This window comes from Cervus elaphus, chromosome 22 (assembly GCF_910594005.1).
Source record: "Cervus elaphus chromosome 22, mCerEla1.1, whole genome shotgun sequence".
NCBI classification, from domain to species: Eukaryota; Metazoa; Chordata; class Mammalia; order Artiodactyla; family Cervidae; genus Cervus; species Cervus elaphus.
The window spans coordinates 13,045,324-13,061,848 of NC_057836.1; the positions used below are offsets into that span (position 1 = coordinate 13,045,324).

At 52.1% G+C, this 16,525-nt stretch overlaps 1 protein-coding gene across 2 annotated transcripts; it reads right to left on the reverse strand.

Moving 5' to 3' along the window:
• Positions 1 to 12,646: 12,646 nt before the first annotated feature.
• Positions 12,647 to 16,444, reverse strand: TEX52 (testis expressed 52). 2 transcript variants are annotated; one of them, XM_043882172.1, is made up of 3 exons: positions 15,962 to 16,444; positions 14,175 to 14,725; positions 12,647 to 13,119 (listed from the first exon to the last, which is right to left on the reverse strand). In XM_043882172.1, the coding sequence occupies exons 1-3, from the start codon at positions 16,031 to 16,033 to the stop codon at positions 12,834 to 12,836; spliced, it is 909 nt and encodes a 302-aa protein (XP_043738107.1). In that variant the 5' UTR covers positions 16,034 to 16,444; the 3' UTR covers positions 12,647 to 12,833. The 2 variants fall into 2 exon arrangements, with proteins under 2 accessions (XP_043738107.1, XP_043738108.1); XM_043882173.1 differs by having other exon boundaries at positions 13,006 to 13,119; positions 14,134 to 14,725.
• Between the last annotated feature and the right edge of the window lie 81 nt (positions 16,445 to 16,525).

Sequence of the window (16,525 nt, forward strand, 5' to 3'; positions counted from 1 at the left end):
TCTTCGGCGCTCAGTTCTTTATAGCCCAACTCTCACATCCATACATGACTGCTGGAAAAACCATAGCTTTGACTAAACTGATCTTTGTTGGCAAAGTAATGTCTCTGCTTTTTAATATGCTGTCTAGTTTGGTCATAGCTTTTCTTCCAAGGAGTAAGCGTCTTTTAATTTCACAGTTGCAGTCATCATCTGAAGTGATTTTGAAGCCCAAGAAAATAAAGTCTCTGTCACTGTTTCCACTGTTTCCCCATCTATTTGTCATTAAATGATGGGACCAGATGCCATGATCTTAGTTTTCTGAATGTTGAGTTCTAAGCTAGCTTTTTCACTCTTCTCTTTCACTTTTATCAAGAGGCTCTTTACTTCTTCTCCACTTTCTGCCATAAGGGTGGTGTCATCTGTGTATCCGAGGTTATTGATATTTCTCTTGGCAATCTTGATTCCAGCTTGTGTTTCATTCAGCCCAGCACTTCACTATGCATAGAAGTTTAATAAGCAGGGTGAAAATATACAAGTCTGTTGTTCCATGTCCAGTTCTAACTGTTGCTTCTTGACACGCATACAGGTTTCTCAGGAGGCAGGTCAGGTGGTCTGGTATTCCCATCTCTTTAAGAATTTCCCACAGTTTGCTGTGATCCACACAGTCAAAGGCTTTGGTGTAGTTAATAAAGCAGACGTAGATGTTTTTCTGGGACTCTCTTGCTTTTTTAATGATCCAGCAGATGTTGGCCATTTGATCTCTGGTTCCTCTGCCTTTTCTAAATCCAGCTTGAACATCTGGAAGTTCGTGGTTCACATACTGTTGAAGCCTGACTTGGAGAATTTTAAGCATTACTTTGCTAGCATGTGAGATGAATGTAATTGTGCGGTAGTTTGAACATTCTTTGGCATTGCCTTTCTTTGGGATTAGAATAAAAACTGATCTTTTCCAGTCCTGTGGCCACTACTGAGTTTTCCAAATTTGCTGGTATATTGAGTGCAGCACTTTAATAGCATCGTCTTTTAGGATTTGAAAGAGCTCAAACAGTGTTCTTCTTCAAAGGGGGAATTTGGACCCTGAGAGATCTGGGCTTGGGAAGAACACCACGTGAGTATGAAGGCTGAGGGTGGGGTGGTGTGTCTCCAGACAAGAAAGGTCAGAGGTCACCAGCAAACCACCAGCAGCCGGGAGAGAGGTCTGGAGCAGACCCTGCCTCACTGCGCTCAGGAGGCAACAGTCCTGCCCACACCTTGACCTTGGGCTTCCAGTTTCCCCAGGACAGTGGGACAACACATCTGTGCTGATGAAGCCACCCAGGTTGCAGGACTTTGTTACGGCAGCCCCAGGAAGCGAGTATACCAAGACTCAGAAACCTTGTTCAAGGTTCAGGTACTGAGGTGGGGGGCACAGCCAGGACTCAAAGGCTCCTGCCTGTCTCCCGAGTCCTGCTTGCTCCCTGCTATGCCAAAGCCAAAGCACAAGGGAGACGGCGAGTGTGGACTGAAAACCAAACACTGGTGTGATTCCACTTACCCAGCTCAGCCCCCATATCCTGGCTTCCTGTGGCCTCAGTTTCAGCGGAATATTCCAGCTCCCTTCCACCCCCATGCCTGGACACCCGTTACCCCCATATTAACCGGGCATAGAGGTTGAAGAGGCTCCAGTGGCATGTACTGGGGTCCCTGGTTGTTTCAGCAGCATTAACCATGCACGTGGACTCTGTATATTAAGGATGCCCAGCAGGCCCATGTTGACAGGTGTCTCCCCCAACCTCATTCTCAGCCATCCATTCCTTAGGTCTGAAAAGTCTCCAATGTGTTCAAGAGTCCTTTATTAATACATTCTTTGGAGGGGTGCCACTGTCAACGGTTAAGAATGAGGGGGACCTTCGGGGGCTTAGCCATGTTGCCTAGGGCTGGGCTGACAGCCTGGATGGGTGTCCCAGCATGCGTCTGCATCCCACAGGACGGCATAAGCTCCTGTGGTATAGAAAGGGGACTTGGTGGGGGGCGGGGGGACTTCCCTGGTCATCCATAGCTAAGACTCTGAGCTCCCAAGGGTTGGGGCCCAGGCTTGATCCCTGATCAGGGAACTAGATCCCACACGCCACAAACTAAGAATTCTCATGTCTCAACTAAGACCTGGCACAGCCAAATAGACAAATTTTTTTTTCATTTATTTTTATTAGTTGGAGGCTAATTACTTTACAATACTGTAGTGGTTTTTGTCATACATTGACATGAATCAGCCATGGAGTTACACGTATTCCCCATCCCGATCCCCCCTCCCACCTCCCTCTCCACCCGATTCCTCTGGGTCTTCCCAGTGCACCAGGCCCGAGCACTTGTCTCATGCATCCAGCCTGGGCTGGTGATCTGTTTCAACCTACAAATAGATAAATATTTTTAAAAAATAAAAAAGAAGATGGGGGACTCGGGCATTTGCAGTTTGGACGGGGAGAGGTTGGGGACAGCGTCACCTCTTTCCCAGTGGGTCTGACGAGGCCTGGGAACCAGTTGTGCTCAGGAAATACCATTCTCTGGAATGTGGCTGCAGAAGGGGTCCAGCTGGTTCCTGTGTCTGTGACTTAAATTAATATTGGCTCTCTCACTATCTCATGGTCCCACAGGCTCGGGGGTAAGACTTTTGCTTTTTGCGTCCCTTGGCTTCTTCTTTTGTAAATTTGTCCTTTGCCCCACGTTGGCTGAAGCTGAAGGACTCTGCCACCTGATGCGAAGAACTGACTCATTGGAAAAGACTCTGATGCTGCGAAAGGTTGAGGGCAAGAGGACAAGAAGAGAAGGGGACGACAGAGGATGAGATGGCTGGATGGTATCACCGACTCAATGAACATGAGTTTGAACAAACTCCGGGAGACAGTGAAGGACAAGGGAGCCTGCAGTGCCATAGTCCATGGGGTCGCAAAGAACTGGACACGGCTGAGTGATGAGCAGCAACACTGTGTGGTAGACACCGAGGCAGGCCCTGGGAGCACAGTGGTGAGCCGGATGGAGCCCTGCTTCCACACAGCTCACATCCTGATGGGGAAGGCAGACGATAGACAACTTCACGGATGATGCCGGGTAGGGCTGGGTGCTGGAGGATACACCGGGGCAGAGGAGAGGGAGGGATGAGCGTAGGGGCAGGTGACATCGTGCGGAGATGAGAGCAGGGGAGGGAGAGGGCCATATGGTACCTGGCGGAGGTGCTGCAGCCAGGGGTAACGGGCAGACTGGCCTGGGCTGATGCTCCCACACCATACCCCAGATGCGGTAGATCTCCAACCCCTCTGCCTGGCCTGGCGCCCCCATCCGGTGACCGGTCACTCACACCAGCAAGATGTGGAGAGAACACCCAGGAGGCCAGGACGGAAAATTCCCTCGCTCTCCCAGGCGGTGTTTTTGTCTATTTAATTGGAGGATAATTACTTTATAATGACGTGTTAGTTTCTGCTGTACATCAAAGTGGATCAGCCGTAAGTACACATCTAGCCCCTCTTTTTAGGATTTCCTTCCCACGTAGGTCACTGTAGAGCTCTGAGTAGTGTTCCCTGCGCTGCACTGTAGGGTCTCAATATAATGTTGGTATACATTATATACCAACAGTGCATATATGTCAATCCCAATCTCCCAATTCTCCCGGGCACCGTTAACCCACAGGGGTTAACAAGTCACTGACCCTGGACCTGACAGACGCTCGGGATCAGGGTTCCCGCTACCAAAAGGGCACACAAAGCCCCGCCCAGTGGGTTCTCAGGACTGCGGATGGTGATGGATCTTGTGTTTCTGGCAACAACGAAGGCTGAGAGGCTCTAGGAGGTACCACTTTCTGGGCCTTCACCCTCACAGATCCTCAGGACTTCTGGAGAGCTTTCTGCCTGCAGGTAAACCCAGACTACACCTTGTATCTCCATGGGGTGTCAGTCATTAGTGACTTTAGACTTGTGCTGACTGATGCATGGCCACCGGCCACACACGGTTTCTGAGCAGTGGCGATGTGACCAGCCTGAACTGAGACACGCTGTAAGTGTAAAATACACGCTGGGTGGTGAAGACACTACCAAAAACAATGTGAACTATCTCATTAATAAAAACTATCTCATTATTAAGCAAAGTGTTAATTACATTACTTTTTAAACAAATTTTTTTTTAATATGGACCATTTAAAAAGTTTCTATTGAATTTGTTACAACATTGCTTCTGTTATACATCTTGGTTTTTTGGCCACAAGGCAGGTGGGATTTTAGCTTCTGGACTAGGGATCAAACCCACTCCCTCTGCATTGGAAGGTGAAGTCTTAACTATGGGACTGCTGGGGAAGTCCCTACATTACTTTCTATTGATGGTATTCTGGATCTGTTGGGTTCAATAAAATATGTTACAAAAATTAACATCACTTGTTTCTTTTTTCTTTTTAAATATGGCAGCTAAGAAATTTAAGTCTGAATTTGGCAATGAGTTCATGATCTGAGCCACTGTCAGCTCCTGGTCTTGTTTTTGCTGACTGTATAGAGCTTCTCCATCTTTGGCTGCAAAGAATATAATCAATCTGATTTTGGTGTTGACCATCTGGTGATATTCAGATGTGTAGAGTCTTTTCTTGTGTTGTTGGAAGAGGGTGTTTGCTATGATCAGTGCATTCCAAAGGAGATCAGTCCTGGGTGTTCATTGGATGCTAAAGCTGAAACTCCAATACTTTGGCCACCTCATGCAAAGAGTTGACTCACTGGAAAAGACCCTGATGCTGGGAGGGATTGGGGGCAAGAGGAGAAGGGGACAACAGAGGATGAGATGGCTGGATGGTATCCCCGACTCAATGGACATGAGTTTGAGTAAACTCTAGGAGTTGGTGATGGACAGGGAGGCCTGGTGTGCTGCGATTCATGGGGTCGCAAAGAGTCGGACACGACTGAGCAACTGAACTGAAGAAATTTAGAGTTGTATATGTGACTCCTTTATATTTCTGCAAGACATCACAGATCTAAAGAAATTCACAGTTTGTTTCTTGGAACCAGGTATAATCCACTCCAGTGTTTCTCTACCTTATCAGGAAGTTCTCGTGTCTAATCTAAATCCCTGTGAAGTGAAAGTCACTCAGTCGTGTCTGATTCTTTGTGACCACGTGGACTGTGGCCCGCCAGGCTCCTCCGTTCATGGGATTTTCCAGGCAAGAATACTGGAGTGGGTTGCCATTTCCCTCTCCATGAGATCTGCTTGACCCAGGGATCGACCTCGAGTCTCTTTTGTCTCCTGCATTGGCATTGGTAGGCAGGTGCTTTGCTACTAGCATCATCTGTGCTGTGCTTAGCCCCTCAGTCATGTCCATCTCTTCGAGACCCCACGGATTGTAGCCCGCCAGAGTCCTCCATTCATGGGATTCTCCAGGCAAGAATACTGGATGCGGTTGTCACTTCCTTCTCCAGGGGATTTTCCCAACCCAGGGATTGAACCCAGGTCTCCCACATCGCTGGCAGACTGTTTACCGTCTGAGCCACCTGGGAAATCCCTGTAGCTGTTTTCAAAATCCCCATTCTCTTGTCCAAGCCTCAGTAGACATGGAGATGAACTGGTTCCCACCTCCCTTGTGATAGCCTTTGATGTCTTTAAATATCTTTACACAGTTTCTTTTTAAGAAGAATCTGAGTAGTGCTGTTTCTTATCACCGAGGTTAGAGATGGAGGTAGGGGAGAGTCCATCTGGCACTGTGAAGTCATCCAGTCAAACGCCCTGCCACATAAGGAAATTCTCAGGACATCCTCCTTAGAATGGTTATTCAGAGCTGGACAAATAGCTCCCTCGGGTCCGCAGAGGGTGAGGGCAGCCAGGTCTATTTCAGGCTTTCTCCTCTGGCCCTATCAGATCTGCTCAAGATAGGAATGACGCTTTTTCCAGAATTCTCCTGTCCAGCAAGGGTCCCAGGAGGCTGGGCCAGTTTTGAAATTTTTCTTCCTACCTCCTAGAGATCAAACCAGTCAGTCCTAAAGGAAATCAGCCCTGAATACTCATTGGAAGGATTGATGCTGAGGCTGAAGCTCTAATACTTTGGCCACCTAATGTGAAAAGCCAACTCACTGGAAAAGATCCTGATGCTGGGAAAGACTGAGGGCAAGAGGAGAAGAGGGTGGCAGAGGATGAGATGGTTAGACAGCATCACCAACTCAATGGACATAAGTTTGAACAAATTCCGGGAGGTAGTGAAGGACAAAGAAGCCAGTGCATGGGGTAGCAAAGAATTGGACATGACTGAGTGACTGAACGCAAATAATTTTCACCCCAAAAAGGGAGATATTACAAAGGCCACCAGTCTAGGACCACTGTTTACACTTCAGGCTAAGATGCTTTCCTCCTGTTTCCTAGGTGGCGAAAAACAAGGTATAAGGAGTTCCCTGGTGGCCCACTAGTTAGAATTCTGGGCTTTCACTGCTAAAACCTGGGTTCAATCCCTGGTCAGGGAATGGAGATCTTGTTAGCCTTGCAGTGCAAACAAAAAACCAAAACATAACAACGACAACAAAAACAAGGCACAGAAAGGCAGAACGTTTGTCTCTGCTGGTGAAAGCAGACTGACAAACTTGGAGCTCAGACAACCTTGGTCACATTTCCCAGCTCATTCACTAGCTGGGTGACTTCCAGTGAAGTGCTTCATCTTTCGGAATCACTCCCTCATCTGTAAAACTGAGCGAACGTGTCATCTGCAGGACGGCTGTGAAGTTTGAACGAGAGGCACAACGGCAAACTCGCCAAGAGGGCTTGGAGGCCTGGGTTCACTTGTCTCTAAAATGGGGACTTTGTGGGGCCTTTCTCATCGTGTTGGGAGGGTGACATGGGCTGGTTCATGGAAAGCTTGCGACTCCCTGTCCAACACACAGAATCCTGGGTACCCACCTGCTCCTGTTTGGGAGGTGACATTCACCTTCACGTGAGCGCTCCTGCACACACACACACACACACACGCACACACACGCACACACACGCATACAGGCTCTGACCTAGAGGTTTCTCCCCTCTGCTGTCATAGCACAGCTGGGTCAAACATCTCTTACCTTATTTCTCACACTATTGAAAATTGTTTGCTTGTCCATCTTCCCACCAGATATTAGCCTTTATAAGGGCAGAGTCTTTTTCTTTTTTTGGTCTCTTCTCTCTCCCTATTGTCCTTGCTGCCCCACCCCACCCCCACCCAACCCCAAGTCCTTTGCTTGCCTTTTATCTGTGGGAAACGTTAGTCAAAGAATAAGTTTAACCAGAGAAATGAGAAATGTGGAAACAGAGGAAAATAGTCAAAGGAGACTAACGAATAATAATGTAGTCATTAAGCATAGTCAAGGACCTCTAGTTCCTTCTCAAGGGCTGTGGACAATATTCTGAGCCATATCCTATGAGCTGCTTTATAGATACTGAAGCCCCAGGTGGAAGAAGTTAACTACATGATAACCAGACTGCACCCACGACTTGAGCTGCCACAATTCTGAGAACTGGCCTCAAAGAAATGGAAACAAACCAACTCAGGAACTGAAGTTTAACCGTACTGAAAACAATCAAGATGACGCCAGTCAGACCACTGACGACCAATTTCAAGATGACGGTCAAAGCTGACTGTGCTGTTTCTGCACCGAGCCCTCTCCCTCTGTCTATAAAAGCTCTTGCCCCACTGATTGCCAGTGGTTGGGGGAGTCGGCCTTTGGACAGACTTCCGTTCTCCCAACTTCGCCCCAGTTGCAGGCATCTGAAATAAAGCAAACTTCCTTTCCACCAGCCTGGCCTGTTTACTGGCTTTTGAGTGGCAAGTAGCTGGACCCAACACACCTTCCGGTAACATTTTTACACACGGTCTGCTGACTGAATTGTCTGGCAAGACTCCAGGACCCAGGAGGAACTGTGCTACTGTCTCCGAGGATTCAGGTACTGGGACACCAGCTTGCTGAGCATCCCACCCTCTCTTTCCACTTGCAGAATCTGCTGATGGCCATCAGCTGTCTCTCCAGACCCCGTTTTCCTGGCACCATGGGACTCATTTGCCAGACCCTCTAACCTCTCCCCTCCCTGGGCTCTGCACTCCAATCTTGATCCTGCAAGTGCCCTCAGGGAATCTGGCAAAGATGTTCACCTCCCCTTGAACATCCTGGACATCGCATGTCTGGTGGGGGTGAAGAGGGAGCTTGGAATCCTGCTTTGCCTTCCCTCTGGCCTCAGCCCGTCCCCCCCTAGCCCCACATGCCCAAGTTGTGTTTAATGACTTCCTTTCCTGCTTCCATCTCCCTCCATCTCCTCTTTCTCCTCTCCTAAGCTTTGGACCTGCCCAGGGTGGCAGGTATCACTCTAGTGATACTCCTGCTAAAGAAGCCACTGACTACTGCCCAGGGAGCCTGTCGTGTTGTCTCGTGCCAGGGCTCAGTGACCGTAAAGTGGGAGTCATGCTGGGCAAGGGGAAGCCACATGTCCTGACTCTGCCTTGGAATCTGTACTATATTGAGATGCAGCAGCTTTCTCCCAAGGGGGTCTTTGGGAAGGTCTGTCCTGGGAAGTGCAGAGTGTGTGTTGCCCGAGATTCACCTGAGATGGACAAGTCTGTGAAGAGCCATGGAAACCACTAGACATAATGACAAGCAGGCGATAGCAATGAGTTATCCCAGGTAACAAGAAGAGAAAGTGGTATGGTTCAGGGAACAGCCTGAACCAGGAGAAGCTTGGAGGTGGACGAGACGCAGGACGGTGAAGGGCTTGAGCAAGCAGGTCATCGGAGGATGGAGACTGGAGGCCAGTGCATCTCGGGAGGCCAGGGATGGGGCCAGGCAGCCTGGGCCGAGGTCGGTGGTTCTGACTTGGCATCCCAGAGCAGTGGTGGGACATTCTGAGGCACTGCAATGACATGGGTCAGCTCTGCAGCCAGGCAGTTGAGACGAAGACTGCAGGTCACGGTTGGCTGCTCTGAGACTCCCCAAGGGGCCCCCAGCTCCTCAGCTTCCAGCCTCATGGGCCCCAGCCCTGCTTCGTGCCCCAGCCGCCCACTTATGAGCCAGAACCCGGGCGAAGGACAGGGAGGCTGCGGAGGGGAGGGAGGACCCAGGAGTGGCTCTGAGCCTCTGTGCTGGGATCCACTCGTGTCCTGAAGCTGGTGGCACCCAGCAGAGCACAGTGTTTCCTGGAGAGGGGTGCAGGGTGCGGGTGGGCAGGCTCCAACCCTGCCTCTCTCTTGGATCTGAGAGAGGAGGTCCTTAAGGTGGGCCCAGGCACCAGGGTCATCACCCCCAGAGGCTCTGGAGGACTCCATATCTGTGAGTGGATGTGGGAGGGCTGGGGTAGGGGTGACGCCTGTGGATGTGGGCCGGCTGGGTTGAGGATGGCCTTGAAGAATCCTTAGAACCAGGAGGACCTGTGGAGCCCCATGGCTCAGTGGGATTCAGGAATTCCAGAAGCCTGGCCTCTGCATCTCTGACTTGTGACAGACCAGAAGGCCCGACAGTGCCACCGGCAGGAAGGAGGCTGCTGTCCAGAGAGCAGAGCAAGAGGGTGGAGGCAGGAGTGGAGGTCCCGAGGGATGCCGGCAGCCTGCCTTCAGAGAAGGCGGCTGGGTCTGTAAGGCAGGCATCTGTGAAACGCTCCTTACTCTGCTTCCTGGGCTTCAGCTTCTGGCCAGAGAGGATGAGGTTTTCTCCTCTCTCCCATCCCCCTAAAAGTTCACATTAACCCTCTAAGTGTCCCCTGGGCTTCTCTTACTGGGGTGACAAAACCCAGGCATGATGGGGAAGTAGCCCGAGAAGCAGGATGACCTCAGGGCCCTGGATCCTGGGGTGCACCAGGAGGGCAGGGACCATCTGACTTGTGTCCCTGGGCCTCAGTTTACCACCCAAACCCTTGTTTCCCAGAACCCGACCTCCTCTGACATGTCAGGATCAAAGGCAAGGAAGGGGCCTCCTCTTCCGGCTCCCATTCCTAATCCAGAGCGAGGAGAACAGGCCCATCCCTGAGCCCCACACTGCCCTGGAACACTCTCCTTCACCTCCTGGCTCTGGGCCTCCCCACCGACCCCACACCATGGTGGGGAGGCAGCCAGGAGAAGGACCGTGGTGTAGAATTGTTGATTTGAAACTGGAAGGAACTTTGGAAATGCTCTATACACATCCTTTTTATTATAATTCTTTTGAACTGAGGTGACTTTCACACGACATGGACCATCTTAAAGTTTATCATCCAGAGGCATCTCGTTTATTTGTCTTGTTGTGCAGCCAGCATGTCTGTGTAGTGCCAAAATGTTCTCATCCCCCAAGAGAGAACTCTGCACCGGTGAAGCACTCAGCACCCTCCCCAGTGCCTGGCCCCATCGATTCATCTTTGTCTCTAAGGAATTGCCTACTCTGGACACTTTCTAGAAATTGAATTGAATGGTATGCTCCCTTTTGTGCCTGGCGTTTCCCATTCAGTGTTCATAGTTCATCCACATTGTTGCTTGTGTCAGTGCGTCTGACGCCTTAGGCTGATTCATCTTCCACTGTTTTGCTTCTTTGATTCTATAGGTAATGATTGACAGTTGCAGGTATGGAGGTCACTTTGCAGGTTGGTCACTTGTTTCTTTTATTTATTCCACTTATTTCTTTAATCTATTTTAAAAAGTTATTTATTTATAATTATTTTTGGCTGTGCTGGATCTTCATTGCTGTGTGGCTTCTCTCTACTTGTGGCGAGTGGGGGTTACTCCCTAGTTGCAGTGTGCTGGCTTCTCATTATGGTGGCTTCTCTTATTGCAGAGCACAGGCTCTAGGGCCCATTGGCATCAGTTTGTGGCACGTGGGCTTCAGTAGTTGCAGTTCCCGGGCTCTGGAGCACAGGCTTAATGATGGTGGCACACGAGCTTGGTTGCTCCGAGGCATGTGGGATCTTCCGGGACCAGGGATCAAACCTGTGTCTCCTGCCTTGACAGGCAGATTCTTAACCACTGAGTCATCAAGGAAGCCCTATTCCACTTATTTTTGCCCTAGTGGTTCCCACCGTGTGGAGGAGGAAGCTGAGAGCCTGGGGGGAACAAGGACTCTCTCAGAGGGCGCTCGTCTGGTGAGCGGCTAGACCAGGGCTCGAACCCTGGTGATATTTGATTCCCAGGTGCCTCCTGATTCCCACAGGCTTGAGACAAGTGGGCAAAGAGGGCAGGGGGCAGAGAAGCCAAGAGAAACCAGCTGGGGAAGGTCACTGACGTGGGGGTGTAACGTGGGCGAGGGGAGGGGAGGTGGGCCCCTGGTGCAGCTTCTCTCTCGCCAGCCCCTCCTGCCCACTCCCCACCCAGCCGGGCAGCACCCTTCTGACCCATGCACTTTGCCTGCCTCCCTCACCTCCAGTGCGAAACCTGAGGCCCTGGGGTGAGCACGGGCCCCAAGGTGTGGCTCTGGGGGAACTGCTCCCACTTTTACCTTAAACCCCCACTTTGTTCCTGTCCTTCCACTGAGGCCTGGTCAGCCTTCCTCAGACCCAACTCTCCCCACTCCAGCACAGCCTTGGCCCCACCTCTGCTCCCCCAAACCCTGTGTGGGACCCATAACCCAGCAGGGTGCCTTCCGGGCTCTGTCCGGACTTCAGATGGTCCAGGGAGGGCTGGAACAGAGGTTGTTCTTGCCTAAGAAGCTTCCTGGGTCTTGCCCAATCCCAGTCTTGCTCCACATGGGTTGTGACAGGGGAGGTTACTCATCGTCCACATCCTCTCCCCCCACCACACACACATACACACACATACAGAGACACACAAGCACACATGGATACACACAGAGACACACACAACACACAAACACACACAGATATACATACAGAGACATAGACACACGCAGGTGTACACACAGAGACACACACACACATACACAGACACACACAGACCGACACACACACACACAGAGGTATACATACAGAGACACAGACACACACAAACACACAGAGATATACATACAGAGACACAGACACACACATACACATACACACACAAGCACAGACACACACACACAAACACACAGAGATATACACACAGAGACACACACACAGAGATATACACACAGAGACACACACACGCACAGACACATAGATATAGACACAGAGACACAGACACACAGACACATAGACACACACATACACAGACATGAACAGACACAAACAGACACACATAGACACACATACACACAGACACAGACACAGACACACACACACAGACACAGACACACACACAGACACACAGACATACACACAGACACACACACACAGACCACAGACACACAGACACACAGACACAGACACACAGACACACACACAGACACACACACACAGGCACACACAGACACACACACACAGACACACACACACAGACACACGGACACACACAGACACATAGACACAGTCACACACAGAAACACAGATACACAGATACACACAGACATACACAGACACACAGATACACACACAGACATACACACACAGACACACACACAGACACACACACACACAGGCACACACAGACCACAGACACACACACACACACACACACACAGGCACACACAGACCACAGACACACACACACACACACATACACACACAGAGGCACACACCGCTTCTCCCCAGGAACTGGATTCTCCTCTGCTCTCCCCAGTCCTCCCACCTGCCTTGAGCGGTCGCTCCAAGGAAGACAGAACAAACGAGAATTTCAGGAGAGTCTCCAGAAGCCAGGGTACAGATGAAGCCGGGGAGGGTGGTGGAGAGGCTTTGTCTGCAGAAGCCTGAGTCCTTTGGCACCCGAGACTTCCTGCTGAAGGTGCGTGGGTTGAGAACACCACAGCTGGGGGCTCCGTGTGCCCACCATGGTGCCCACACGCCTGGAGCCGCTCCTACAGGTGTCCAGGTCTCCTTCTCACTGAGGTCCTGCCAGAACAGGCCCTGGGGTGATAGTGGAGGGGCAAGACCACCCGGCTCTCCAGCAGGGTTTGGTAGTTCCTCACCAGGTCCTGGCTCAGAGGCGCGCTGGGCAGCAAGGCCAGCCTGGCCGCCCGCTCCCGGTAGTGAGGCAGCGGGTTTGGGCAGGGCCAGCTCCTGGCCAGATCGTTGGGAAGTGGGTTGGGCATGAGCTGGAGGTCCCCGGGCTCATACTTTCCACCAGCTGAGAAGTGCCGGTACCTATTTGGGGAAAGGTGCAGAGAGGACAGAGGTCAAAAGGGAGACTCAGGGGACAGGGTTGGGGAGGTGATGCTGTCAGCCATCAGTCCATGAGGACCCCTTCCAGCTCTCTGCCCACCTGGACGCGGACCTGCACCCTATGTGATGTTAGGCTGGTGACATCATGCTACGTGGTTGGTCAGCCTTCCACCCTGTGGTCTGTGAGGGACTCATTCAGATTCTAGCTATCCTTTAAGCCCTCCCACCTCCTCTACCAGTGTCGTACTCCTTGTCCTCAAGGTGAACACCACAATTAGAGAAGACCTTCCCGCTCTGACCCGCCACCCTCTGGCCCTGGTCTGCAGACCTGCAGTGTTCAGTTCTGCCTTGGGAAGTCCAGTTTTCACACAACAGAGTAAAATACAGGGCTTGAATACAGAGTTGAATACAGGGCTTCCCTGGTGGCTCAGTGGTAAAGAACCCGCCTGCTAATGCAGGAGGCATAACATTTGCAGTTTGATCCCTGGGTCAGGAAGATTCCTTGGAGAAGGGCATGGCAACCCACTCCAGTATTCTTGCCTGGAGAATCCCACAGAGAGAGGAACCTGGCGGACTACGGTCCATGGGGTCACAAAGAGTTGGACACGACAGAACAACTAATCCTTTCACTCTGCCTCTGGCTCTATTGATGATTGACGTCCTCGCGACATCCACTGTCTGTCTCACGCTTCGGGTACTTGGAGGGTGTGGGCTGGCATTGAGAGCCGTCTTTGCACACGTGTGCAGCGGTACCTGCCTTTTGGAAGCTCCTGGAGGGCAGGGACTGAATGACATGTCTCTGTATCCCCAGGGCCTGGCAGGTGTAAAGCACACAGCTGGATCCCCTAAACTTCCCTTAAGTCATCAAGCCCCTCCCGTGCTGTGGTTCCCTGGTCCCTGCCCCCTCCAGCTATGTTCAGACAGAGTGTGGTTTTCAGGACACGGGAGGAGGGAAGGGAAGGCATCAGAAAGAGGAATGGGAGAGGGAGGGGTCACCTGGACACAGGCGGGCTCCCTGACGAGGGAGCTCCTCTTACTTCTTGGATGCCTTGGGGGGAAGGATGTTGCCATGGGTGTCGAGAGGGGGTGCCCTCACTTCACTCCTCAGCTTGAGTTTCTCCACCTCTTGGAGTTCCTTCACCGTCCTGAAGATCACCTGTTTCTTCCTGTTCACGTCCAGGAAGATCGGAGTACAGGAGATGAAGGTCAGGAAGCTGTTCTGACCCAGCCAGGAGGGAGGGGGCACGGGGGGCTCTGCTGGGGGCTGGCGGTGGGCCCTGGAGTCTGTCAGCCAGCGCCAGACGTTGCTGTCGTAGGGCTTGTCGGGCCTGGAGGGGAAGGTCGCCGGCAGACGCCCGATGTCCAGCCAGGTGTGGAAGCCCCAGGTGTGCTGGGCTGTGTCCTTCCAGGGGCAGGCCAGTCGTTGACGAACCTTGGCCTTCATCTCCGTGTAGGGTGGCGGCTTCAGGGCCAGCTGGTGGTAGGCTTGCTGGGTGAAGCCGGGCAGCTCCTTGGGCTCCCTGGGGAGGAGGAACTCGCGTTGGGCCCACGTGCACGGGGTCGGGAGGGTCTCATGGGTGTGGACCATCTGGGGAGAGACAAGGGAGTCTGGGGTGCTCTGCCTCTCCTCCCCAGAGAAGACCAGCTGCCAGCCCCCTCTGGACTCGGGTTCCCATCAGGACCTGGTGGCCTGGTCAGGGAGTGTTTCTGCCCTGCCCTCGAAATGTGTGGCCACTCTGTGTGATTCACACGCAACTTCATCAGTCTTTCTCTTTCCATCTATCGGGTTTTGGCTTTGATTCCAGCCTCTTTCCTCAACCGACATGTTCCCACTCCTCACTCGGGCTTCACCCCTCCTCCCATACTGGGTCCCCATTCCTGCCTGGGGTCTAGGGCTTCTCGTCAGAAAATGCTGCTTCCAAGCAGAGTGTGGAAGGGAAATGGTTCTCCAGGGGATGGGCCAGGGCTTTTCTGTCCCAGCTCCTCCCCTCCCCAGCTTCTCTATGACTTCTGCGTTCCCCTCACTCCTCACTGAGATACAAGCAAGTGCAGGAAGCATCAGATGGGGTTCCTCCCCTTTCTCCTCCTTGCCCCCATGAAATAAACTAGCAAAGATGTACTTGACATGTTGCTAAACCCTTATCCACATCTCATGAAACCCTCACAGGCTTCCCTCGTGGCTTAGATGGTAAAGAATCTGCCTGCAATACAGGAGACCCAGGTTCAATCGCTGTGTTGGGAAGATCCCCCGGAGAAGGAAACTGGCAACCCACTCCAGTATTCTTGCCTGGCGAATTCCATGGACAGAGGAGCCTGGCGGGCTACAGTACATGGGGCCGAAGAGAGTTGGACACGATTGAGCTGCTTTCTTTCATGTAACCCTCACAGCCTTCGAGTAAGTGCTATTGTTCCATCTTAAAGATGCTAAAAGCAAGGCACAGGAGGGTGAAGAGCTCGCCTGCCGCGCTGAGCAAGGATGGTGGAGTCAGGCCCCAGGCTGTGCTGCTTGGGACCCCCAATGTTTCCCCAAAATGCCTCTCCTTCCCTCTGACCCCAAGAACTTTTCTATTTCCAAAAACTTAACCATTTCTTGGGCCCAGTCCACTGAGTCAAGTCCACACCAGCACCCTGGGGGGAGGGTCTGAGAGGTCATGATCAGACATCCCCTCTCTCCTCTGAGCCCCGTGTTCACAGGGTCACAGGATGACGGTTCATGTGCCAGGAGCTCTGCTGCCCAGGGGAGAGCAAGGCCCATCCCCGGGTGCGGACAGCCCCTCACCCAGCAGGATGAAGGCTGCTGCAGATATGTGTCCCTGCCTCCTACCTTCAGGAAAGTTTCTCTCATTTGGGATGGGTCATCCCGCCCTCTGGGTGGTCTTTGCAGATGGCTGGCCATTTTTCTGGGCTCCCCAGCAGCATGGGCAGCTTTGTAGGGAAGACTTTCTTGGCAGCATTGTTTGCTGCTGGGGTTGCTATGGCGATGCTTCCTGGGTGGCAACGCAGGGAGGAGGCCCTTACCTCTCCCTGGGAGGGCTCACCAGTCCTTTGGTACCTGGCTGCCTTTCAGGTGAGGGATAGAACTGGTAACAGGAGCTGCTTCAGGGGAGGGACTTCTTGCTAGGAAGGCAGGGGGAGAAAGGCAAGGGTCACTGGCTCCCAGGCCCCTCAACAGCCCATCCTTCCCTAATGTTGGGGGTGGGGGGTTGCTGGGTAGGCCTTTCTCTTAGGGAACTCTCTCTGAAAGGCCCAAATTCCTCCAGCAGGTTCAGAGATCCCAAAAACAGGCTGGCTATGAAGGAGAAGCACGGGAGAACTGCAGCTGACTGCTGAGTTAGAGGAGGTACCAGGGTGGGGGTGGGGGGTGGGCGGAGCGCGGTGACCAGGCTGA

What these genes read in the sequence shown, in the direction of transcription:
- TEX52 (XM_043882172.1), bottom strand. Translation starts at nt 16,033, where the DNA reads ATGGCCAGCCATCTGCAAAGACCACCCAGAGGGCGGGATGACCCATCC. An exon ending in TGAGAGAAACTTTCCTGAAG is followed by an intron (nt 14,726 to 15,961) that starts GTAGGAGGCAGG and finishes GTCTCTCCCCAG; the next exon opens with ATGGTCCACACCCATGAGAC. An exon ending in CCCCCCAAGGCATCCAAGAA is followed by an intron (nt 13,120 to 14,174) that starts GTAAGAGGAGCT and finishes TTCCCCAAATAG; the next exon opens with GTACCGGCACTTCTCAGCTG.